At 29.2% G+C, this 27,154-nt stretch overlaps 1 protein-coding gene across 1 annotated transcript in view; it reads left to right on the forward strand.

The window, feature by feature from the left end:
* The window catches only part of LOC148234943 (D-beta-hydroxybutyrate dehydrogenase, mitochondrial), a 63,597-nt gene that overhangs the window by 22,560 nt on the left and 13,883 nt on the right, over nucleotides 1-27,154 (forward strand). Inside the window, exon 4 of the mRNA XM_088185822.1 lies at nucleotides 5,441-5,594. Coding sequence (XP_088041948.1) covers nucleotides 5,441-5,594 — 154 coding nt within the window. The remainder of the gene's footprint in view (nucleotides 1-5,440; nucleotides 5,595-27,154) is intronic.

Here is a 27,154-nt window from a genome sequence, read left to right on the forward strand (position 1 = left end):
CTTAATATGTAGATATGTGAACATTAAATACATTAGAAAATATCAATATAAAGTTATAAATTCAGCAACATCTAAAAAAAATACTGTAAAGTAAACGGTTTCTCTATTCATACCATTTGGATGTATTGTGTGTTTTGTCGAGACGCAATTTATATATTTAATCGTTATGTTACATTTTTAAATACGCATTTTTAATGAACAAAATATTTAAAATGCGTAGTATCCGAGGGGCGCAGGCTCTTTGGTGACGCAGCATCTAAAATCTGCGGTCACTAGGAAGGGGGTTCTAATGGCGTCGGTACTCTGTGGCACAGCTCTAGGGGCGGCTGTTCTTGGAACGCCAATCATAGCATCGATAGTGCTATTGCTTTCTGTTGATGTTTTTTTTTTATTTTTTTGTGGCATCCGGCTAAGACTTAAGTCTGAAATTTAAGTATTACTAATGCTACTACTTTATAATACAAATGTCTTTTATTTAAAAAAAATAATTTTATGAAATGAATTCTTCAAAGCCACATTAGTTAAATCGTTGATTTATTAAATTAAAAAAACGAAAGAACTTAAAATCTTATATAAAAAACTACAAAGATAAAATCACTAGATTATTATTTTAAATTACATACTGATTTCAAATCATTATTTAATTTTTATAACATATTATATTTTAAAGAAGTTATTTCTTAAACACTAGATAACTTCTTACTTATATACAATATAGCACACGTTTATTTAAGTATAATATAGAAAATACTTGGTATGGTTGGATCTCAATATTAGACTTCTAAAATCAATAATTTAAATTTAATATGATTATTTTCAATCATATATTTATCAGACTAAATTGCTTAATACTCAAACAAATTCTATGTTAGTATTATTTTTATATAACACATACTATTCGCTTTTAAAACTTATTTTGTCATAGAAAAGTATTTTACATCGTTGGTACACTTTAAAAACATACATTCAATAATGTAGTTATTTTTATAAATTATATCGTGTTTAAATTATTTCTAAATTAAATATCAATTCACAGTGAATTATGAGACATATTAATTGTTAGAGTACTAAGCTTTTATTAAAAAAGCACTGCTCGAATGACAATATAAAATTTAAAAACTACAATATTTCATTTTCAATTTAAGCGAGAAAATATTATTTTTATTTTATTGCCTCTGGATTGATGAAAACATTATAAATTGCTTTTAAACAAAACTATCGTAAAATCTGTTGATGGGTTATTGAAACGACGAACAGGGAAAGTGCTCTCCAAGATTTTTAGTCGTTCGATAAAGATATTTTAAGTGCCATTGTGCTCAATGTTTACGTTTATAAAGTAGACGTGGTCGTAAAAGTAGTATTTTCAATATTAATTAAAATAAAATTATCAACGAATAAATTGAAAAATAGAAAAAAGTAAAACACAGGGAAAACGACTTGATTAAAAAATTGTTTAAGAAAGAAAAATGCTTGACTGTAAACAAATATAAACTACTCGGCATACACTATTTTAAGTATGACGCAAATATACCATTTGGCATGAAACTGTAGCAGGTGATTTATATTTAGAAGTAAGAAGTTTATTTTTATTTTAATAGTTGCCGAAGTTGATTAAAGTTAGTGATAGTTCAAACTTGATTTATATATACGTTGAATTATTTTTAATGTATTTATGTATTTCAAAACATTAGTCCACAAATATTTTTTATATACATTAATTGCCCCAAAAATAAACTAGATTTTATTTTATTTAATATATCCTGTTTTAATGACGTTTTTATATTAAATTATTTGTATAAAATACTTGATGGGTTTTAGACTATTTTTAAATGCACCACTCTGGCTTTTTTTAAGTAAAATCGTATTGAAAAGTTTACTTTTTCAACTCTATAAGTAAACTTTTATGGCTTAACTTTAAATAAATTTAATATAAAATATTTTTGTTAAGATAAAATTATGTATTAATATCTATTTATCGTAATAAAGTATGATTTTTGTATATTCATGTTATAGCTGTATTCTGCTTTTTCATTGTATACACAATTTCACGTGTATCTCATGTTTTGTCTATATAATCTGCATAAACTAAAATTGACTTCAAGGAAGTCAAAGTTGTTATGCATTTATTTAGATGTATATACATACATATGTATGTGTACGATACATTAAGCGATACATATTCATGATGCAAATCTTATATGAACACAATGCCAGTTTTTCCATTAGATGTGTATGATCTGACTGAGAAAAACTTACATATGAGTCGTTAGAAGGAATTCATTATAGACGTCTATAGCTTTTGATGCGCATTGTTCGACCCTATATTTCATTCTAGTTATTCATGCGTGTTTTATCGCATCGAATCAATATCAGAAACGCCACTATTTCGCAATCGAATCCACGATGAATATTTGAAAATTCACCCTTGGTTTATGACGCCCCGGGCACAAAAAAATGTGGTAGGGGTGGAAATCTCTGGTTTTATGGGCAATTTGCGGGCAAATCTCAAAGAGCGCAAGCTTTCGCGGACGTCGTAATTTACGACGCCGCGGTATGCATATCAACCCTAAATTTGTTCCCAGAAAATATTTACACGTAACGAAACCGAGATCAAAAAAAAAAACATGTACACGTATGTACACTTGTCGGAGCAAACGAACGTTGAGAAAGTAAAAAGCAAGATGTTAAAAAGACCAAATGGGACTTTGTTGTGTTTTTTCGTCGGAAAAGAACAAGATTCGTTCTATGAATAATGTGCGTAATATACACAATAAGCGAATGAATTCAAGGTAAACATGCATAAGTGCCTTAAACTTAAAAAATATATTCACGTGTTAATAACGTACCCGTTTTTAACTAGGCAACTGAATATAATCCTAAATATCTATAAGTTCCTAAAAATTGTGTTGTATTTTATAAAATCTGAATCTGTAAATTTATATTGAATTACTATTCTAAAATTTATTATGTAGACATATTTATTATTATAGGAGACAATTTTCTCTATTACATTTGCAATTTTTCTGGTAACTCAGTTTTGGGTTTTCAATTGTGTTGGGCAACCTTTCCTTTTAATTTTGCTCATAAATTCTCTATTGGATTTAGGTCTGGTATGTGCAGGCCATTCTGAAGGCGTCAAACACTTTGATGCAAACCAACCATTACTTTTTTGCAAAGGATGACACAGAGCATTGTTTTGCTAGAATCTATGCTTGGAAATATTTTCCTGCAGAAATCCATTAAAGTGAATTCCAACATTGAAATATAAATGTCACTATTCACATTATCCGAAAATGTATCAGGGGTCCAAAAACCCAAAAAAATATTGAAAAATTTATAAATATTTAAAAAAAATATTGTTCCACAAATTTAAAAAAATTATGAATCCCACATCATTGAGCCTTCTTCTCACTTATCGCGAATAAATTAATGTTTATCGTTTTTCGAGGGACTCACAAACCAAGATTTGATCTTCCTGGGCAGTTGTCTTTCATTTCTTCCAGTCTTTGGATTTGATTTGTAAGAACCACATTCGTTTCAAAGCAAATTGGACAGCTTGTCATGAACAATTAATGTGCTAACTAATTTCCGACATATTCAGTCAATAATAAGCAATATGGAATGCAATAAAATTATATTCGCTATGGTAGCTTCACTTAATTCGCGTTTTTTGTCATTTTTAATGTTTATATGATATTCATAATAAATTATAAAACACGACAAAAAAAACATATCACGTAACTGAACTCAAGTGAGCAATTAAAAATATTATAGTTTTCAGAATCACGGTTAAAACTACCTGCTAAAATATTTCGGTAAAATTATACTTCAATCTGACAATTGCTCTAATTATACATATATAATCATTATGAGTGGTCTCGACAGATAAAAATTAAAATTGAAAAGAAAAACTAATAGTTCCATAAGTAAATAATGAGTTTAAAATTTATATTTATATTATAACTGTATTATTTAATCGTTATAGAAGACAAAAATGAGTTTAAAATTCAACTTCAAATTTATTATAATATTTTTGTAATTGCATAAGCTGTTTAATGACGTCAGAGAAATATGGCCTCTTATTAAGTTTTGTAAAATTACCCACGCCTTTTAAAAAAATAATTATCGAAGAAGAAATTAATTACATAAACCCATTACAGTTGAGCGATTAGTTCAAATATTACGCCATAACACGTGCAAGTTCAACATACAAACAAACATTTTACTTTGTGCTAGAAAATAAATATAGAAAAAAGTTCAATTAAATTAATGTGGCTTTTAATTTACGGGTTGACATTATCAAAGAACTATGAAACCACTATTAGTTTAATTTGTTAAAAATAGATACTCATTTATTTTACCCTTTGCCTTACAACCATTTAATGTATTTGTGATATTGCTTGAGATAATATTACTTAATATGTATATTAAATCGCGGCTCATAATAAATAATTACAGTAATGAAATAACATTGTCAAACGCTTACACGATGGCAATGAAAAGCATTAACGCTCATATTGTTACATTTTATATCCAATTTCAGAACACAATGGAATACAACAAAGTGTCTCTATTGTGTATTTTTCTAAAGCCAATCTTCGGCGTCCCATTAAATAATATTTTCATAACGTCCCCACAAAGCAATCATTTATGGGGCCATAAAATATTATTGAATTAATTATTATCATTTTTAGTATTGCATTTTCTTCTATAATAGATCTATCTATTCGTGTCTCGCGTGTTATGACATCGTCACATTAAATCAAACACACAAAATTATCAACGAAAACCCACCTCGAAAATAAAATCGAACATTAAATCATCAAACTGAATATTGAATATATATTACAGTTCAGAAATAGACACGCGCAATCTCGTATCGGTTTTTTATTATTTATAAAATATCATAGATTACCCTACACAACAAATGTTTTACTACAAAGGTACGATTATGATTTATATGTAAAATTGCATATTGTTTTTAAATATGTTATTATTTTTATAGTACGTATAGATTTTCTCAATATTTTATAGCTATTCGAACATCTATAAAAGTATTCTAGAATTCTTTAACTCATTGTTATATATTTTTTAATTGTATCATCCATTAAAATTAATCAAAAAAAAATTAACGTAACGTAATTAAAAAAAATTAGAGCTAAATTTTCTATATGCAAATACATATTTGTTATGAATATCGTATCTGTGAATCCGAAAATAGAACTAAATTTTTTGTTCAGCGTTATTTATGAGGCAAACGATTTATTTTCTGGCCTTTTATTCGCTTTATAAATATTTAAATTGCGTTTATATTAGGTTATCCTTTTTGATTGACCTTCACGGTTGACATCGCGCTTTCATTTTATTTTTGTTCTATATATATGCACATACATGAGAAAAAATAGTAAAGTTTCAAACCTCTGAATTTTCTTCTTTGCAGATTCTCTCGGCTTCGTTGTACATTGCTGAACATCTGCCAGATGGTGCTGACGGTCTTTGGGCTTTGATAAACGCCAACACTTGGTGTGCTCTTGGTGAACTAGAATGGGTTCCATTTTCTGTGATCAAAAGAGCTACGGACATTAATTTACTTGGTGAGTTTTTCTTTTAAATATTTTATCCAAGTTCACAACCAAGAGCTTTAAAGCTCAACATAATTGTGGTTAAAGCTGTTTAAAATAATACAATTTTCACCAGCAGATGTCTATACTTAGCAATTTACAACATTTTATTATATAAAATATATCATTAATATTATTTACGTATATAATATTAATAATTATACATTGAGATATTAAGTACTTACATATTTATATAGCACCTTTATTAAATTTTTGAGCAACATTATAGCTCTTCGCATTAAAAAGTTTGTCAATAAATAAAAGGTTCAATATTTTTCTCGGAAAGGTTTCGTCGTTTCCATGGAAAGGTTTACGGTGTCAATAATTTATTATGTTCGCCTTTAAAGCCCACAAGATTATTATATTTGCGTTGTTATTTATTTTTACGATCAAAGATTAACGATTTCACGTAATATAGAACAAAGAGTTTTCACTGTCTATTCTTTTTATTTAATAAATAATATGAATTAAAATAATTTTATAGCAATTCTTTAGCTTTAAATTCCTTTTTAGATTATCTGACTACAATTTATAATAATATTTTTTTATGGTAAAAAAATATATATTTACATGTCATTTACCATCAATCTAAAATAAAAACAAGTCAGCGAAATATTATAATATTCCAATTTAACAAAAGTTTACGCGTAATGCATAGCTTTATTGAAGAAAACTTACCCAATTTTTCAACAAGGGACATGATCTCAAAGTTTATCCATTTTTATCAAACTTGAAAGTAAAAAAGGGAGTTATATCACTTACATTATGGACTAGTCAACTTTGAAGACACGTTTGTTAGATTTATATATTTATTTAATAACTTTAAATGAATATTGTGTAATATTCACCTTCACGTGTACCTCTTTTTTTTAAGATTAAAACGACTGAAACAAATCTAGATGTTTAACTAAAAACTAATGCACTGCGTTTTTTGCACGCAAAAAATACTTCCAATAAGAATATATTAATTTGTCAGAATATTTATAAAAAATGTGTTTTTGAAGAGACATTAATGATGGATTATAGAAAATATCATAAATTATACTAAATTCATATGTACTAAATTATACTAAATTCATATGTGACTGTATTGAAGCGAAAATTATGTTTATCAACAGATATACATTTATCTCTCGATTTAAGAAAAATACATGCCGCGCTACGCATGGATTATAAATGTCTTGCTTTCATTTCTCGCACTTGACCTACATCTGGATCCTCTCCCACTGCCCGTCCAGTATGTCTTGAGTTGATTTTCGGAGTGCATGCGTGTCGCTGAAGGTTTTTCTCGTTTGCCTTATAATTTTAATTTCTTCATAAAGTACTATTTGTTCGTTTTATTACAAATTTCATAATATGTCGTAATTTATGTGATATTTTCTCGAACGTATCTACTGCGTAAATCGAGAGATGAGTGTATAACACAACATCTTCTGCAATTTTAATTTTTGTAAAACGTTTATTGATTCGCATTTATCTCAAATCGTATATATTAGTTAATCAACCTTAATATGTAGTATGTGAAAATAACGCTTAAAGTTTAAAGTATTATTTTGGCGAAGTTACACTTTTTGTGGTTGTAGAAAAAGTTTACCTTACCAATTAAATATAATTTTAAAATCAATAGGTTGATTTTATAAATTTAATTCAATACATATCCATCTTTATTTATTTAATAAGTCTCAATAAAACTAATATTTATCTGTATAAAAATAAATAAATAAAAGCTCGCGCTTAATCACATACTCATACATTTCTTTACATATGTTTTCATAACATATATTGTTGAAAAGATGAATATGAAAATTTAGTATAATTCTTAGGAAAATACATAAGGGACTTTAAAAATAATTGGTCAATAGGAGAAAAGGGTTTCGAGCCTGAAGCGATGTGACATTTCAGCTAAATAGACGCCAGAAAAGTTAGTATTCATATATAAATCATAACATACATAGAAAAATAGTGAACTTGGAATGGCCGGCTTGAAAGTCGGAGAGTTTTCGCTGGCATATCGAGTCGTATTATTGTCGATTGAGATTCGTTGTGATGTGATTTTGTGATACTTTGATGTCTCTAGTGTCGATACCGTTCACATATTTTATAATGTTACTTCGAGACAGCTCTGGTAAATTTCAGATCAGGTTGTTTGCGAAACATTTACAGTGCTTTTAAACACAATTACGAAATGTGATTACGCTTTAAAATAGAAACGGCCCAGATGAGCATTTCGGCGATTGCTAAGCTAAAGCAAAAATAACAATATTATTATGCAAAGGGTAGAATGTATTGTCTAGCTAGCGCGCGTCCTTTCCAAGCTAAAAGTAGTTTTAATCGGTACATGGGTAATTAATTTCCCAAGACTAATGTGCTATTACGTGGTATTACGCAATTGTTTGGTAGCTAGATCTTTTGTATAAAAATTAAAACAAAATATAAACGTGTTTAAGCCGTTACAAATTAAAATCATTAGATCTTTGCTTTAAATCAGATAGTAACAGGCATACATATTTTGTAGGAACATATTTTTTTTATTAAAAATCTTTGGTTCTAGCCTCATGTTTTTTAGATACATATTTTACATTAAAATAATGTTTCTGAGCTCTAGTCTTACTTATTTAAGTATTTATAAAATCTCTGAACAATTGACCTTTGTACCACATTGAGATTTTGCCGACCGAAGTTTTAAAACATTATAAAATATATGTAAATACATATTGTTCTCTAACTTATTACAATAATTAAAGCAATAAAATTTTAACTTTATAGCAAATTGTTAATTCAACTCTGACCTTCGTCAATTTATTTTTACATTATATAATCTAGAGATTAAAGCATTTTTCTTTTAAAACAGCTGAATAATATTTTAAAACGCCCAAGGACAACGGTATTACGTAGTATTACATTGTAATATAATACAAAAAACGTGAAAGCTTCCGCGTACTAAAACATTTTTTTTTGCAAATCTTATTGAACATTTTTATTTAAACTATAAATGTAAAATTTTGAAAGCAAAAATATACATCATACTACAGTTAAATAGTTTTTTCAATAGTTTAATTATTATTTTTTTATTGTATTCCTTATGAGTTTCAAAAGACAGCATAAAAGTGCAAATTTAATTGTTTTGAACAGAGCTTTAAAATGTTGACAAAGATTTTTATATAAATATCAGTGATCGGTTAGGCTGTGAAAGGTGATATTAATTGTAAGCAAATAACTGAAATATGCAAAAAATTTAATTTCAGCTTATGTGCAAAATATTTATTGCACAGTAATAAAGTATATCATATTTATTTCACAAAAAATGATAAATGTAAATAAGTTATTATTAATTTATTTAAAAATGTTTTTTGAATAATTGTTTGTCACTTTTTGTCTTAATGATAATTTTTACGCATCGATTCAAAAAAAAAACTACGCCACACTTTGGAAGGACACCGAGGCAAATTTACAGCGTCTTGCTAATATCTGGGCATGTGTCAGGGATGGGACTCATTCTTCAGGCGTCGGCGTAACGGTACTAACACGCGAATCTTGCCTTAGCTTGCTGTTACTATGTCGATCGTGCCTTATATCTTGATCATTAAATTTTTCGTATTTTAAAACACATGTTGAAGCCGGCGATATATGCATTCACTTCTAAAGAATCCATATTTCTGGTCTAATTATTTTTCTCATAATTTCTTCCAGGATATAAATTAATTTTAATAAAATCATAAATAAAATAATTAGTACGATTCAAAGAGCATACAAGGGAGATTATAATCCGGTTGAAAATGAAAGCTTAAAGCTGTGCTTGTTAAGCTTTCGCCACGGGCGTTTATAATTCGTCCGTATGTACGTTACTTTAATTGTTTTATCGTGTAATTTATTCGATGTTTCGAACCCGCGTACATAATTGATAAAGAACGATAAACGCACGAATAAACCGAAACACACATTCATGTCTTGTATGTGTGTACGAGTATGTGTTTTTTGTGGAAACATAATCGCATTTCGGCGAGGGACTTTAAATTTTATATATCCCGGGGCGTGAGACTTTGCGAAGCGAAAATATTGCGTAATACACAACGTTTTAATATTTTAACAAGAATAATTTAATTTTTGTATGGATTACAACGCAGTATTTCAAAATTAAAGACTGCAAACGATAGATGAAAATCATATTCATGCAATTGAAAAAGTTTATCAAAATTGTGATTTATTTATTAAATTAAATCATGAAGCATGGTAATATAATATATGTGTATATTATAATTAAAAACTAATAGTTAAAGTATGCTTTTAAAAAATAATATTTTCTATACATTTATTAACTTATTTTTTGTGTCAAAATTCGAATGATCCAGTCATCTCTGAAGCCGGTTGAACTGGACAAGTTTTGACGTGAAGAGAGAAGCGGTCTTTGGTCGACGCTCCTCTTCGTTTCAAGTTCATATGAACCTGTTGTTAAGCTTCTGTTTGAGTCTTGTGTATGCTTTTATACACATGGCCAAACTAGGGATATTTTTAAGCCCACTTTTTGTTGCAACGATTAACTACGATAAACTGGGATTATTTCTATCGCATCAGTTTTCTAATAACAAGTTTGGTATTACGTCTGACCGTTTCTTGGCATTTAACAGTTAGTTAGGAATTATGCAAAATTTTATGGGTAATACATAATTATAAAATTTAATTTTGGTATTAAGAATAAAACTGTATATTGACAGACAATAACATATATGTTTATATGGTCGTTATTGTGGTATGTGTACTCAAGTGTAAATATGCACATACTATATTCTATTGCCCCTGTAACGCCCAAACTTATACGACACTTATAGTAATACATTCTGCAAAGTACCTAGCTAAGATATGTGATGCTACACTGCATTGTTTTAAATAAAGCTACCGTATATTTTCTCGCAAGATGAAAATTGTGTATATCTATAATATTGTATGATCTTATACAAAACTTTTCAATTATGCAAAAAAAACGTTACAGGCTCACTGTATTTAAATAAAAATGAATTATTCAATCGAATTTATTCAATCATATTTATATAATCATTGAATTCCAAACGCAAACATAACTTTGAATCTGAAACGATGAATTAATAATGCTCATAAAAAATGATCGCTCGGTTCGTCGCTCAAAATAAATACTTGAGTCATTTCTGAAAAACGCTTTACAGTCATTCCCAAATGTCAATTGACCGCGACGACTCTTAATAATTGAAGAGAATTAAGTGCTTTATAACGGTCTGTTACTTATTGACTGTTAACTTTTTTAGTGAATATTATATTTTACAATGAATTACGCACATTAAACTACTCGTTACGCACCATAAAAACTACCCTTTTGTGCGTTTAGGATGCACTAGACAATGCGTCTAACCGACGTTATAAAGGATATTGTAATCTACTTCTTGCATTAACGACCTTAAAAATGTTTAGCAATAAAATAAATATATTTTACTGCACAAATATGTATATTGATATATATGTTTGTGAAGTAAAATATATTTCTAACATACCTACTTAACAGCTCACTGACTAAATTGGGGTTGTGGTTGTTGAATGCTTGAGTCTTGGTGAAGGTGTACCTCGGAGGATGAATTAAATGTGTAGCGCAAGCTCTTGGTTAACATTTAAATGAGGACCTCATTCCATGAATGTAGCTCTAAAGGCTGCAGTATCAATATGATACTCGATAAGCTAAAATGTAAAATTATAACATGTGATTATAAAAACACTGAATTGATACACTTTTTCGTGTTATTGTGATGCTCTTTCTAGACGATCTGTAATGTCTATGCGAGTCTCTAATATCTATCTCTGCGACTCTGAGGCTTTTCTCATGTTTCTCAAATGTGCCCAAGTGTTGGAGACAGCTCTGAAAAATTGCAAATAACGTTACTTATGAACCAATTGTATCGTTTCTTTATCACACTTTCAAACTGTATCTACGCTTTAAGAGAAAAAAACAGTCTCGATGATTATTTTGCCAATCGTTAACCAAGGAATGCAAAGAATAATGGTAATAGGCGCTATCGTAACGGGTTAATGTTGATGAGAGATTTTTCTTTTCGTTGTTCAAGTTGTCATTATGGTCACCTATAAATTTGGTGGTGGAAATCTTTCACACTAACGAATTTAAATATAATTTTTATAATTATTTAAGTAAATGAATGGTTAAAAAAGAAACAAGACTGTTGCAGCACTTTAATTTCATTTAATTAATAATTCAACTGACAAATTTAAAATTACCTGCTAATAAATTGAGTTATTTAATTCCTTTAATTAAGGTTAATTACCACTACATAACCTACCTCTTACTTTATGCAGCTGAGGAGTTTAAATCCACAAAAACTTTGTGATTGAATTCGACACATGTGTGATTGAGACAACGATCCTGAAGTATTTATTCCCAGAACACCATTGATTTCTAGCGATTTACATTTTCGCTTTTAGCGGCTTCAATTCCCAATGCGCATTACAACAGTCACTCAATGCTCTATAAATTTACTTGAGAGATGCGAACTTCTCTTATGGTCAATTTAATATCGCAATTTTAGGACTGAAGCATCTAAGACATAAGTTCTGGTATATGTAAATAATTAAACAAAAAAGGCAAGGATATAACTGAGAACAAAACGTGGGCATAGCAGGTACGAAAGCTAGTAATACATATATAAATTGGGTCAGTATTAATACAAACGCATTATATAGACTATTTTAAATTTAATACGTATTGTTTTATCCAAAAATATCTAATATATATTGAAAATTTGATACAGGAGGGTTAAACTTTTACTTGACAAAAAAGTCTGATGTAACAGATCAATGAGACGCTCGTGACATTCTGTCCTTTCGTTGCGGAAACTTATGACTAAATGAATAAGTCGGCCTTTGTCGGTGAGCTTTAAAGTTTTATTAGGCAATTTCAGCTTTTCAGGTACATACCCATGTATTATAGGACAGCGAGGTCGTCCGTGACCCGCTCACATAAATATCGCAATACATGCCACCAAATTTGCAAATGCATTAAGTTTTCGAATACGCCCCTTATGGCACCTGATACCATAAATGGCACAGCTATTTAATGAGTCAATTAACGTTATTGATGTGTAATGTGATTAAGGAGCTTAACAATACGAGTACTTAATTATAAGCGATTAATTGCCTCAATAATAATATAATGGTAGAGTAATAAATTTATGATTAGAGGTGTGAGAAATTATGTTGAAAGTAGACACAATGGGTGTTTCAGTTAGATTGATAAGAAAGTTTAATGAAAAGCTTCGAATTCAAAACATATATATCATGATTAATAAAATTATTCAAAATATTATTAAATTTAATGTAGCTAGAATAATAATAATATATTATATAATAATAGTAACACATTTCAGTGGAAAAGTCTTTTAATAAATTTGTTACGCGTACACTTTATATTTCGCTATTTTATATATTAATAAATTTCACAGAAAAAAATACCTTTTTGCTATACAATTTATATTTAGAGATAAAACACCAAGAATATTATTCTTGGCTTTTTTAATCTAATATATAAATATAGGATAAAGCTAAGATAATCAATTTATATAGATTTTATATTTATATCGATTTCAAATGTGTATGAATATTTATCGACTTGAATCACCGTACCTTATAATAGATTCACTTTTGTATCAACGAGACAAAGCTTTTCAATATATACCTAACCTTGTTAACGATTCACTTTTGGGGATTTCAGAAAGTTCAAAAGGTTGTAAAATAATAGTATTATATTTGAGTGATAAAATCTCAGGCTTGAATTTTACTCTCGTTATATTGAGATAAAACGTTTATATAAGATAGTAAAGTATATTATATAAATTGCTTTTTAAATTAGGTATATGATTTATAAACCATGGTTTGATTAATTATTTAAGGCTTTAACAGGTAAAAATCATATATAATATTCAATACTTATGTATGATACAATATCTGCAGATAACAGACGCTATAATAATATATGATACTCTTATATCTTAACTGAATTAAAGCACTACCCTTTTTGCTAGCCTTGGAAGTGCTTAATGGAACTTTTCAATACCAGTCCAATGTTTTTTTCTTGTCACATTGTTATAGACTAACCATTTTTTATCTTTAGTTACCAATCAAAACAAAAAGTCTTATATATGTATATGTATATCTTGTTCTTTAATAATAATTTTAAAATTGTTCATTAGGTTGGCAGCCGAAAATGTCCTAATAATCTAAAGCGTTTCCGAATTAAGTTTATTAATGATAATATCTGTGATCTGTGAAGCCAAATCTTATTTTTAATTTTACAAATGATTGCCTAACTACTGCTCTAATATTTAACAAATATCTTGAAGCCAAAAAAGCTGGCTGCATATTTCAATTTTTGGTGTATTGTATGTTTAAAATAGTTTTCATATATTTTTTACAAATATAAATAGTAATATTCATTCCAAACTTATTGATGAGTATTTTGTACATATTGCAGAAGTCTCTCAATGTCTAACTTTATGGCACCCATTGTGTCCTATTATGCTTGATGTGTTGATCTTCTACCTAATTAATTTGTTAGGTAAAAACAATGCTTCGATTTTTTTTATGCAAAATTTAATATGCAAATTCCGGATAACGGCTGACAGCTTTAATAATCACTTATTTGCCAATACATTTACATTATGTGTGATGTCTCGACTATAAATATATAAATGTAAAAATATAATTTATAGTTGCTTAATTAAAATAAATAAATAATTTATTTATTTATAAACACAGTGTGCTTTATTATTGTATATGGTTATACGGTGACAGTTTTCCTCTCAAATTGATCAATGCTATTGTATTTTAAAGTAGTTTAACGTAAAAATCTTTTACTTTGTTTTCTTGTACTTGTGCAATTTTAATTCATAAATCCATAATCTAGCCATTTGATCAAAGATTGCGTAAGTTAAGCAAAAATAAAATTTTAGTTTCACTACCTGATTGCTTGGAGACAGTTTTGTGAGCTTTAATTTAAAAAAAAAAAACACTAGTCAAAAGCCCTCGTTACGACCAGAAAAAATTACACGCAAGTGTTCTTTCTGTAAATATTCTCCGTCATTAAAAGAATATTTATTTGTTGCAAAACGGCCATGGGAAAAAATAAGCCACATAGATTTCTACGTTTGTAAAGGGTCTTTTTCTCAAAACTCTAACCAAAATAATTATCCGTCAACAAGGAAGCAAAACAATAGCTTAAAACACACAAGTCCTCGTTACGACCAGAAAAAAATCATAATAATACGCATAGATTCTTCGGTGCATTTCTTTGTTGCGAAACGGTCACTAATTAATTAAATCACCGGATCCATAAGATTCCCGTTGCAATATACGAACTTGGACAATGCTCATTACGCAAATGTCGCTTTCTAAAGGCGTATATCTATTTCTCTGTTCTAAAAAACAAGTACATCCACGAGAGTTATTTAGAGTTACAAAACCTTAAAGACTCGTTAGTTAAATACAATTATTAATATTAATTCACAATTAATAAAAAAAACAGATTATTTGTCTTGTTATTTTATTATTATAAATATACAAATTTACAATATTAAACATGAAATAAAGATTTTTTGATTTACGTAAAAAAAGCATTAGAAATTAAATAGACATACGTAACATATTGAATGTATCAGCCTAATCGTAAAGACATTCCACAAGCATCTCCATTTTAAACTACTTTAGCACCGATGCCGAAATTCGGTTAGGGGTCGTATATTACACCTCCTCGCTTATGTAATGCTTTTCCGACAAAATTCGTCGGATAAAGCCACACTTTTACCTAGTATTCCCTTTACATTTCATATCCACCTCGGTCGGTTAAGGTCGTTACATAAGCCGAGTATTATATAAATAGTTATTCAAACCGAGCATCATTTAAAATACAGAAAAAATTCATCAAGCTGTAAATTATTTTTTACGTTTCGCAATATTCAGCGAGCGCTTTCGAGATTTTATTCTCATAAAAAATGAAGAAAAGTGATTTTTTTCCTAGTCTGTTTCGAAGCTTGACTTATAATACTCTCTAGGGTGTATTGTGCGTGTTAGCAATGAAAAACGTTGTATTATAGTGAAATGCATCTAATATTATTATGTATGTATATTTTTGTAACAACCATATGCAATTTGGAGCAACGCTGTTCACAACACTGAGCATCCATAAATTTTAATGAACGTATAAAGCTTAAACGATGCGCGTACGAACGTGACTACGTCGACAACAAACAAACACACATTGTCAGTAAATTTTAATTAAAATAAACGATTTTAATTAAATTTGACGCTATTCAACACGTAACTGGAGAGTGCTCTTCAAAAAAAATGTGCATGATACGTATAATTTTCAATTACATGATTTTTTAATAGGATAAAAAAATAAAAACCGATATCCTATCGAGAATTTTTAATTAATAAAAAATCTGATGAGTAAAATTCTATTTAATCGCATTATTTTAGAATGATAAAAACCGTATAAATTGTGGTTTATTGTTTGTGAGTATTAATTATTTTTCATACACAGTTATTATATTTATATACTACGTTCTTATAAACTCGAGAAATAATTATTTTGTATATACAGCTACTATCTATCTGTTGTCGAGCGTCTGATAGTTTCTTCGAGTTGCTGCTTATGACCGCCTTCTCCTCCTCGGAGTCCAGGCTTAAGTATTGAGGGCTGCGAAGCTTGCTGACCAATCACAATCATTCATCGATCAGCAAAATATGTATACGCTTTTAGAAAGCGATATTCGCTTAATGGGCATTGTCCAGGGTCGTATTCTGCAACGGGAATCTTGTAGATCCGGTGATTAATTACATTTGTGACCGTTTTGCAACAAATAAATATTCTCTTAATGACGGAGAACAGTAAGAACACTTGCTTGTTATTTGATTTTTCAGGCCGTAACGAGGATTTTTGTGTGTAGTCCTATTCTTTACGCTATTTTCTTGATTTTTTGTCGATGGATGATCATTTTAGTCACAGTAAATTAATGCGAGTTTTGAGAATAAGACCTTTTAAAGTGGGCATCTGTGTGTGATTGCCACAAATATTTAATTGAAAGATTAAAGTACATTAATTTATTCTACTTAAATATAAAAATCAGCAAAATATTTTTTTCTATTCGTCAAACTTACCTGATTTTTATGTTTTATTATTTTAAGATAAAAAAATTCTAGATAGATCCAAAACATAAATTTAAATATTTACAGCATCTTTTGAAATTTGAGTATTTTTCGTTACAAATATATTTTTTTAAATATTTGTCCAAAGATACGACTTTCAAATAAATATCACATTAAAAAATAATACTTTCATTTTTAAGCGCTTCATATCAAAATAAAACAACTTTGCAAATTGATTTGCATCTGATTGAAAATCAATGCCATCCTTGAATGGATTAATAATAAAATGAAGCCAAATTGCAATTTTTCTAAAATCAAATATTTTTTCTGCATTAAAATTTTAGTATGTATATCTTTAGGAATAGACTCTAATCTTTGGAATTATGTCAAAACGCTTATCCCTGAGATTTTAGATTTAACAAAATAAAAAAACAAGTCCTTATATATATTTATAAATACGAGAGTTTTAAAATATTTTACGTATTTATAATCGCCCAGTTAGCTTTGACGACTTCTTTGTGACCGTGTTTGAACCCAATGACATGCCCCTCGTCATTCAAAGTTTGACAGGTGTGACTTATCCCGCGTGACCTCCGTGGTTTGGCCTTGAACAAATTAATGGTTTATTATCGCAAGGACGCCCCGGGCGAAGGCTCACAGGGATTCGAAGGATGCGATTACTAATTAAAGCGAAATCAGATCCGTCTACAAAACACACACTTTGAGCCAACAAACGCAAAATCTTCAGTTTGTCAGAGAAGAAAGTAATACCTACGCTACTTTTAATTATGACTGCGCAAAAGCAAAAAATTGGATCCTTTTTGGGTACGATAAACTTACTGGAGTACTTTACGCAATTGTACGTATGTGTGCGAAAAATATTTTATTACGGACAATGATATTAATCAACAGATTTATCTGAAAAAACATACTTTTATATAATATGTCTATTATCAAGTGAAGCCGGAAAATGATCTAGTAATTGTATTATGTGGACCGAAAAGAAAGCAATTATCTTATCTATCAATTTTATTAATCTTAAATAAAATATCCATCATTGTTGACAACTATTTCTAATCATTTATATAATATTGTCGGTTTCAAATTAAAATATTCAATACACTGTTGTTTTCACACTGTCCATATTAAATCGTTTATCTCCTAATGGGTGTATCATAAATCTTATTTAATAATAATTTGATGATGCGATATACAGGGAATATGGAGCGTGTGATGAAATCTTCCAGTTCAACTCTTGATTTTTTACATGGGTAATTTTTACAGTACGAAGACGTGAATTGTTTTGATGAAAAATTACCTCCCTCTCGCTAATTTAACTTCAGCGTTTATATAGTAAGGTCTGGTTCAATTTTTCCAATCATCGATAAATAATCTCCGCGGTATTTGTTTTACCTGGTTTTATGAATTTAGAATTAATTATACCGTAAACATTTCACCAAGCACACAGACAACCTTTCGAAGCGTTAACCCTCGCCTAAGGACTATTTATTTTTACTTTTAACTTATAGTCAGCTTTCCACTTCTTATCATTAGTTAAAAAATATGATTTTTTAACTAACCGTCCAAACCATCGTACGGTTTTTTTTAACCATTCTGTAGTTTTCAGATATTTTTTAAATATTTCACACTGTTAACTATAGATATACGAGTTTCTGTCATATTTTCTTATCAATTTGCATAGGATATAATTTAATTAACAATTTCAGCCAGTTATCTTTTAATTTTGAGGGTTGTCTAAATCTAATTTAAAGACATCCTTTAAATATATATTGGACGATTAAGAATTTCAGGAGTAGTTTTGATATATTTTAACTGGTATCACGAAAAATCAGCAGACAATATTTTTTTTTATTACTTTTATTCAAAGTCGTTTACTTTATTTTGAAAATCACGATTTATTTGTGTAAAAATTATTCAATTTAGATTTCTAAAGTTATTTTCAAAATAATTGAGCAATATATATCACTTCGGCAAGTATGAAAACTCATTTTTAAAAATTCCTCAAGGATCAAACATGGTCTATTGCTGTTTTTATTGTACATTAATAAAATAGAGCCGATAATGAATAATTTAATTTTTTATTATATGTGGACGACTAGAATTTTTTCATTTGAGTGCAGCCGATTTCAGATTACATTGACCTACAGGAGGATCTCAATTCTTTATGGAAGTGGACTTTCATTTAGCGATTGTCTTTCTGTATCATAATTTTATTCTCAAGGTCTTTTATGTCATCAAAACATTTTAATTAACTTATTGGATATATTTTTCAAGCCTCTCTTTAGTAAGGATTTTTGTGCTACGTTTGAGAAGCATTTAAATTTCAGCCTGCTCATTTCAATGCTTTATTGCAATGATATTGCGCACTTTTTATGATGCCCTAGTCCGCATACTAGAAGCTGTCTCCATTATTTGGATTCATAGCATAATAAAATGCGGCTCAAAAAAAAAACATATTTTTAGCGATTTTCAATTACTATAACCGGCCGGCGGAATTATCTTTGTTTTGGTGATCTCAAAATAAAATTACGCATGGGAATTGGCAGAATGCAAAACGATTTAGGAATATTTTTCTCAAACTTATTCTTAGAATAGTGAAGTCGAGAATTCTCATTTCTCGAGAAATGAAAATAGTTGAGAAATCTGAATGGCTAATCGTGACGCATTAGAATAACTTTTCATGTTATGAAAATCTTCATTTTAATACAATTATAAATAAATCCTTATTTAAAAGGGTTTAGGAATATAAGATACAAATTATATTTGTGAATTATTTTATTTTATTATATTTTTTAACATAGTCACAATATATGTATATCAAAGTATTGAATGAGTCTTTTGGTTTCAGTGTCTTTGGATTCTATCTTACTTTACCTAATATTTTTAATACATTTTATCGATCGTTAAGCACTTATAAACTCTTGTGTTTTTCACTTTACCTTTTCGCAATGTCAATGCCTTACACATAAATATTTTTTAGATGTATTCTAGCAGCATTTTTTTCACACAAAAGATACTGAACTTTGTACGAAATTTGAATCGAAAAAAAATAAAAACTTATACATTACAAGCACAACTTTACTTTGATTGAGGCCTGGTTAAGCTCTGCTACGTCTCGTAGAGCAAATTATCGCATTTATTTACTTTTTGTGTTACTTGAATCTTCATAAAGAAATGACACCATTTAAGTCTTTATAAACAACATAAATTTTAAAAATATGCTGCTTAAATAATCACTATCTTAACGCTCGTCTTGTTTGTCGTTCTTAAGTAACACCTGATGACTAGTCATTTATAAGCCTGCTTTTTAGCGTCACAATATCCTTCAAGGTATCTCGAAGATTTTATTAAAGGCTTTAAAAGCCCACTTAGAGGCCTCATATAAACTTGTTGCTACTCTTATATAAAGTGTGCTTGATACACTTTATATTTTAGACAAACATTATACATTAATATATATTATATTGTGTATCCAATATAAACTTTTATAAAAGTTGAAAAACTAATCCGATATTCGAAGTGTTACGACGCTCTGTGTGCGCTATACCGGTTTTAATATTCATCACGTGTGAATAATACAAAACAATCCTTTTGAATTTCGCAGCAGACCCTTGGGGAATTGTGAAACCTTGACAATTAAATAGGGCATCGATGGATAAACGTACAAATTTTAACCGTTGGTACCATGAATTAATATTGAATCTCCGCAAACAATGCAAATCCCGCCGAGCCTGTGTCGTATAATCGTTCCTAGAAAGTAATATTTGCTTCGCCAACACAATTTAACAAGTTTAATAGTAGTTTATTAAATAAATTAATGATATCTATAAATAACTCAAATACTTACCATATGTAAGGATGGATAAGTGTTTGTCGGGTCCCTTGGAGGTTTGAAAATTCGACAAGGTCGGTTGTGTCCCATGCTTATTTAATATATATGGAAAGTACATTTAGATGAAAGCACTAGAGTGAACGAATGGAAATTTAGGGTTGTCGTTGAAGGCTGTAAATATAATATTTGTACATGACAGGATAATAATTGCATAGAAACGATTGTTCTGAATTCACAGATCTGCAAATATTGAATTAATTCACTAAATAATAATTTACCCTTCGGATCTTGGTCATCAAGATTTTAATTTAAATGTTTTAGAGCCCTCAGAAGTTTAGATCAAATACTATTTTATTAAGCAATAATTGTTTAAATAATAATAATATCACTATTTTATATTTCAAAAATACCTGATTTGTTATATCAATACAAAATCACAGAGATTTTGATACCAAGTGATGTGACTGTATCAGCTCTATTAAATATATATTTTATTGCACAAGTTATTATGTATATCAATACGCAGATGTAATTTAGGTGTCGGTATCGGGTGGCGGTGTTGAGTGCGGAAAAGTTTAGGTTGATTAAAAAGCAGGCCTATGAAATGCGTGAGCTTGTGTCAGAGTAAATCTATCAATCCCTCGCTCTCTCTCTCTCTTTTTGCGTTTCTCTTAAATAAGCTTATGTTAAGCCTTCCATATGTTCCCCTACAAAGGCTGAAACAGTTCGGGGAAAAAAGCTAATTCAAACCAGTTACGCCGTATTATCAAACTCCGCCCCTCTAATAAAGCATGAGTCTCCCGGGAAACCTGTTTTAAACAATTTGCAAAATTTCCAACAATTGTGCCTATATGAAGGCAATTATCGTAGAAGCTTTCCAATAGACATAAAATATCTCGTAGAATATAAAATATTTGTTGAGCGAAACAATACATATAGTCTCGACAATATCACAATATATTGTGTAAGTGCAATACTTAGTATTAAGTTAAAGTCTGTCAAAAGTTTTGTCATAAATCACTTTTGCTGTAGGATTCCTGTTATAGCTATAACTTAACCGAACTTATAATTAACATGTTATAAATTTAAGGTGCTGGCTATTTACATGAGAAACAAATGTATCGACTCAGCGTATGTACCCAAGCGTATGCGAAAAATATCAATAAAGATATTTATTGCTAAAATATACCTAACAATTAATTAACTGTAATTTACAAAATAGTTTATATAACATACTGGTTAATCCACACACATTAACGTTTAAAAGGTGAAAAAAAATAATAAAATATTATAATATTTTTGTGCGTAATTTCTATACAACATAAATATTCAATATTATCTAGATCAGGGATTACAAACCCTGCGAACCGATTTCTATGCGCCCGAAAAAAAATTTGTTAAGTTTTAAAAACTGTTTAAAATAGGTTTATTATATAGGTTTATTAAATACATATTTTTTCTATACATTTTTTTATATCAATAAACAATTTTCACTAAAAAGTCAAAATAAAATCTTATACGATGTCTGGATTTAGTAATTTTGGGAAGGGTTAAACATAATAACCTTCTAGAAATCTATGATAACAAATGTACATTTCTAAACCAAACACGAGTGAAATTAGTAGTTTAGGAACTCCGAAGAGTTTGCTTACAATACGCAATACAACTTGCTACGGAATTATCAGATGATCGACCATAAATACCCACCTGTAAGTTATCGCTTTCACCAGAGTCGATGGTACAGGAGTTGAATTTTAATAATACTGCTATTGATTATAATTTATCTTTCACTCAGACACTTGACTCAGTTGGTCACGATAAACCAGAGACCAGAGTGACTGCATGTTGCAACTCCCTTTTAAATCAAATTGGACTTTTCTTATTTTCTTGCATATCAATTTAATTTATATTTTAATAAGCTTTCACGACTAGTTAAATAAGTCTCACCACAGCATAACACTTCCTGAATTTTTTTTAGTGGAATAGGTAAAAAATGCTTTACTCATTTTGTTATTTCACAAGTAATATATTTAAATATTGTTTTTAATTATATCGCTTTCGTTAAATATTAAAACGCTTATTTCAAACTTTAACGAATAAATATTATATAATAAAAAAATACTAAATCTGTCCAAATTGGCATACAACAAAGACCCGAATTGAATTACACAAAAAATTCCGCTCTACTCTGATCGCCGATTTTCGGAATTGCCTCGACCTTTTAATGTAGATATAACAAAAAAAATAAAAATCGCCCTTTCACCTTATCTCGGAACGTTCATTACAAATATCCTGTAGGCAAACGATCCGAACCGAGTGGGCAGAGAGAGAGATCCGATATAATTAAACGTATCTCTCTATTTGCTAACGTGTGGGTTTAAAGGGCGCATAGCTTAAGTAGATAACTGAATGTTGACGAATGATAGTACAGTAGAATAGACTGCGTGTATTTTTCACCTTTATCGTCGTTTTTTATTGATAAGTAATGAAACCACGGTTAAGGATTGGCTAGACACACCTGTGGTTCTCATAAATTAGGGATGAAAAATACGTCTGAAGAATTAATTAAAATTTAATTTAATAATCTAGTTACGTAGTTGTCGTATTTTTCAAGTATCTTATTAGACTGCCTACTTTGAGTTTAAATTCTGTATTCGATTCAACCCATACACATCTCCGTGTTACATATAGCAAACGCTTTTACGAACTCAATTATTAATGAAAATTCAAATTAGCCCCGGTGTTCCAGAAACGAATGACCTGAGTGGAAACGTGGAAAGCTAATCGTAGTTGCGAGAATTAATTGATACGGAATTAAAATACTTGCCGATTTTTATTTTAAGAAAAGTTGAATATGAGCTTTACGTAAAATTTTTGTTATAATACGAAACGCTTGTTTGATTCTCTGAAGCATGTTCGGTTCGTATTTTATTAAAAGCAACTTAAGCAACAATGTACAAAGTTGAGAAAAATACCGGTTCTTCTTAGAAAACACCTACGTTTATAGTCAAGTACTAATAAGACTTATTTAATATACAGAGAAATAAAGAGTTGAAAATATATAAAGTAAAAGACGCAAAAGTTTGGCTGTATGATTTTGAATAAATATTTGCATTTGTATCTTTGAAATTTGATATGATCCTTAATTATTATTTTTATTTTGAAAATTTTATAATTACCTGAATAATTAAAAGTTAATAATAATAAGGCATCGATAGTATAATGGGCGCTTATTATTATTCTAACTACAGATACAGTTCTTTTTTTTTTGTTTATAAAAGGAAATACTTTAAATAACTTAAAAGATGCAAAGAAAGCTTTTAAAAATATGAATTTGTTGATTTGATTAAATTAAACATATATTAAATAAAAACTTAATGGTGCAGGTGCACAGTAGTTTTAAAACACAGGCCATTTGGTGACTCGGAAACTAGGGCTGCAGTAACAGTGAGGCACTAAACTCTCTATTGAGGACAGTGCTTCTTTGAACATTGTCTTTGTGGTGCAGCTCTTGGCACTGTAGTATCTAGAAGCACTGATAAGAGTCGTGCTGCGGAGTTTGAGAGGAGCCTGACCAAAGGGCGGAGCCCCGGCGGTAGGCCCTCTTTGCAAAGCAGGCTCTTCGATTGTCCGCAAATCTGGAAAAATTTTGAAAAAAACAATTCATCGTCATTGAAATATTTAACTTACACCAAGTCTAAATAAATGTTTAAGTTTATATTTTAAAATTAGTAAATAATATTTTAAAACTACTTATACCACTATCATAATATAACAGTTCGGATAAAATGTTATTCAATTCATAATTCTATATGGCATCTATACATATTTGTGAATATTCGCCTAAACCAAAAAAATCTATATATTGTGTGTATATAAAATGATTTTCTTCGAATAATTAATTTAAACGAATGTGTCAATGTTAATCGAAGTTCAAATGTCATATTTTTGCAAATATCTATTTTATGACCTTATGTTACGACCTTTTAATGACCTCCCTTTTTTCCCGGTAGGCGGATCCTTTCCACGTATCAACCACGCAAAAGCTTGTTTATTTGGTTAAACGTTCCACCAACAACGTGGAAGTTTATCGATTTGCATAAAAGCAATATAATTACTTAGAATCTATAGACATATGTATGTGTAAAGTATAACTAATATGTATATAGTATATACATATATATCATATATGATATATAAAATACTTAATCCCTTAATTATTGCATTCATATTTCAAACTTTAAAAAGAAAAGCTCGTCGAGTGACGAGAGCCTAAATTTTTGCCATTCTTCCCCAAATTCAATTATTCGTCAGGGTAAAAGTAATTTGAAAGTCTTACAACAATCAATTACCCCTTTCGGAAAAGTTAATTAGTTAAAATACGCCTTAACGATTAAATTGATTTTTTTAATAAAAAATATATTTACCATGTTTTAAAAAAGAACACTGTTTCGTCCTTTATGTTTTTTAATAGATAAGCAGAAATAACGTCATAAGAATTATATTTTAAAATATATTTCCTATATCATATTATTAATAAACATAACTGTATTTTATTGTTATACGTATGTTAAATATTGATTATCTTACGTCATCCGTTTATGCATCATAACCAATCCAAATAATCGTTTACTTATATCGATCATCTTCACGTTCCCTTTTACTACATAATGGGCAATTTCGGTGTGACTCGATATACCTGGAAAAATACGACCTATAAAATACCTTCGAACTTGAGTCATATTTATTTAAAGGTATGCTAAAAAGAGGTAAAATAATTGGTAATATGTAAATGTCACCGATATTTTATACATAACATATTGAATATATTTATTCTATCCAATGTTTTACACCACTGTCTTTAGAACATTTTTTACTATTTAGCCCTCGTTTTTTTTTACCAAATCCTTCTCTCAATCACTCTTTTCAAATATTGACAGCGCCGTTTTGAGTTCAACATCTGTTCCGAAAGATTTTCTCTCTTATGCTTTCGATAATTGAGTGTTAATTGAATACTTTATTCTGCGCATAATACGCAAATAAATATCCCAGGGTCACTTACCAAGAACGAAGCGAAATGAATGCGCAAAAGTAATCAGAAGCAGACAGTCAAATTTAACATTCGTTAAAAGTTTCTTCGGTAAATCGAGTTTAAAGTTTCACGGTTCAACTGGCGAAGTAAACTTTTTCATCAACATTGGAACATTTCGGTTGTCAACGGTATTGGGGTCAGTATCTCTAGAATGTTTGACAAATTATTTAAGTTGTTAGAAATATGTTAGATAACTATGAAAATTAATCACCAAGTGTAATAAATAATAAATAACTTAAACATACATAAAATAAACATTCAGCATAAACTATTTACTTATTTAAAATATACTTTTAACTTTTCAAAATATACATCTGATATAAATGCATATTTCTGAGAAGTATATAGGGTTTCGAGAATCGAAAACGTATATTTATATCCGATCATATCCAATTCTCGAAACTTTTTCTTTGTCTCGTGTTTTTATTATTATTTAAGTATTGTAAAAAACTCATAATATTATGATATGGAAAATTGTTTATATAAATGAAAAAAATCCTGACATTTATTATTATTTTACATCATGAATGATAGTTTTGGTATGTTGTATATTATTATATAAATGTTTTGTACGTATGTATACGCAATTATTTTCGTACTTCAATAAACAAGCGCCACTTGAGCGAAACCGTTTCGTTTTTACCAAATAATAATTCGTTTTTCATTGTTGCGTAGCAAATAAATAAAAAAAAATAATAAAAAATATTTATACTTTACCCACACGGGTGCTTATGATTAATGTATGAAAGAGCTTTCGTGTTCGTGATTACAAAAGTTTTTGCGAGCCTTTTGTGCGCAGTATTCGTATCGTCTGAAACACAAGGTTATTGTTCTCTCTGTATTAACACAATGGGTTACAATCGCGTTGAACTTGTTCAGGTATCATAGCCAGTCGATGGTCAAAGGGAAATCTTATCTATCCACCTTGAAACTAGTGCTCTGTCGTGCGTGGGGTCCTTGGGGAAACAAAAAAGGTTTTCGGACACGGCGTGGAAAATGAACCGCCTCGGGACGCTTTTCTGAAAGACAAACTATGTTGTGGACAGAAATGTTAACCAAAGGATCTTGTGGGAATTAATAAAGGTAGACATGGTGGTAAAATGTTTCACTGAGTATCTGTAACAACATATTTTTATGATTTTATATATATTAAATTATTATATAATAGAGAGTGACTGAATCAACTATCAATTCATAAACATTAAGCAATGCATTTTAATGGAATGCACTTTTAACGCTGCTTAGTTTAATCGTTTATTACTCAAGTCACTAAAACGGGTTATGTAAAGCATATTAGATACACAATTTTTTAAAGTTTCAGTTACGAAATACTGATTTTTCGTAATACGTTTTAGTAATGGTCCATTACTTCATAAGCTTACAAAAAAATAAAATGAGAAGTCCTGGACTCTCAAA

Source organism: Plectrocnemia conspersa, unplaced genomic scaffold (assembly GCF_051122295.1).
Source record: "Plectrocnemia conspersa isolate PC_06_02 unplaced genomic scaffold, ASM5112229v1 ptg000005l, whole genome shotgun sequence".
Lineage (NCBI taxonomy): Eukaryota > Metazoa > Arthropoda > Insecta > Trichoptera > Polycentropodidae > Plectrocnemia > Plectrocnemia conspersa.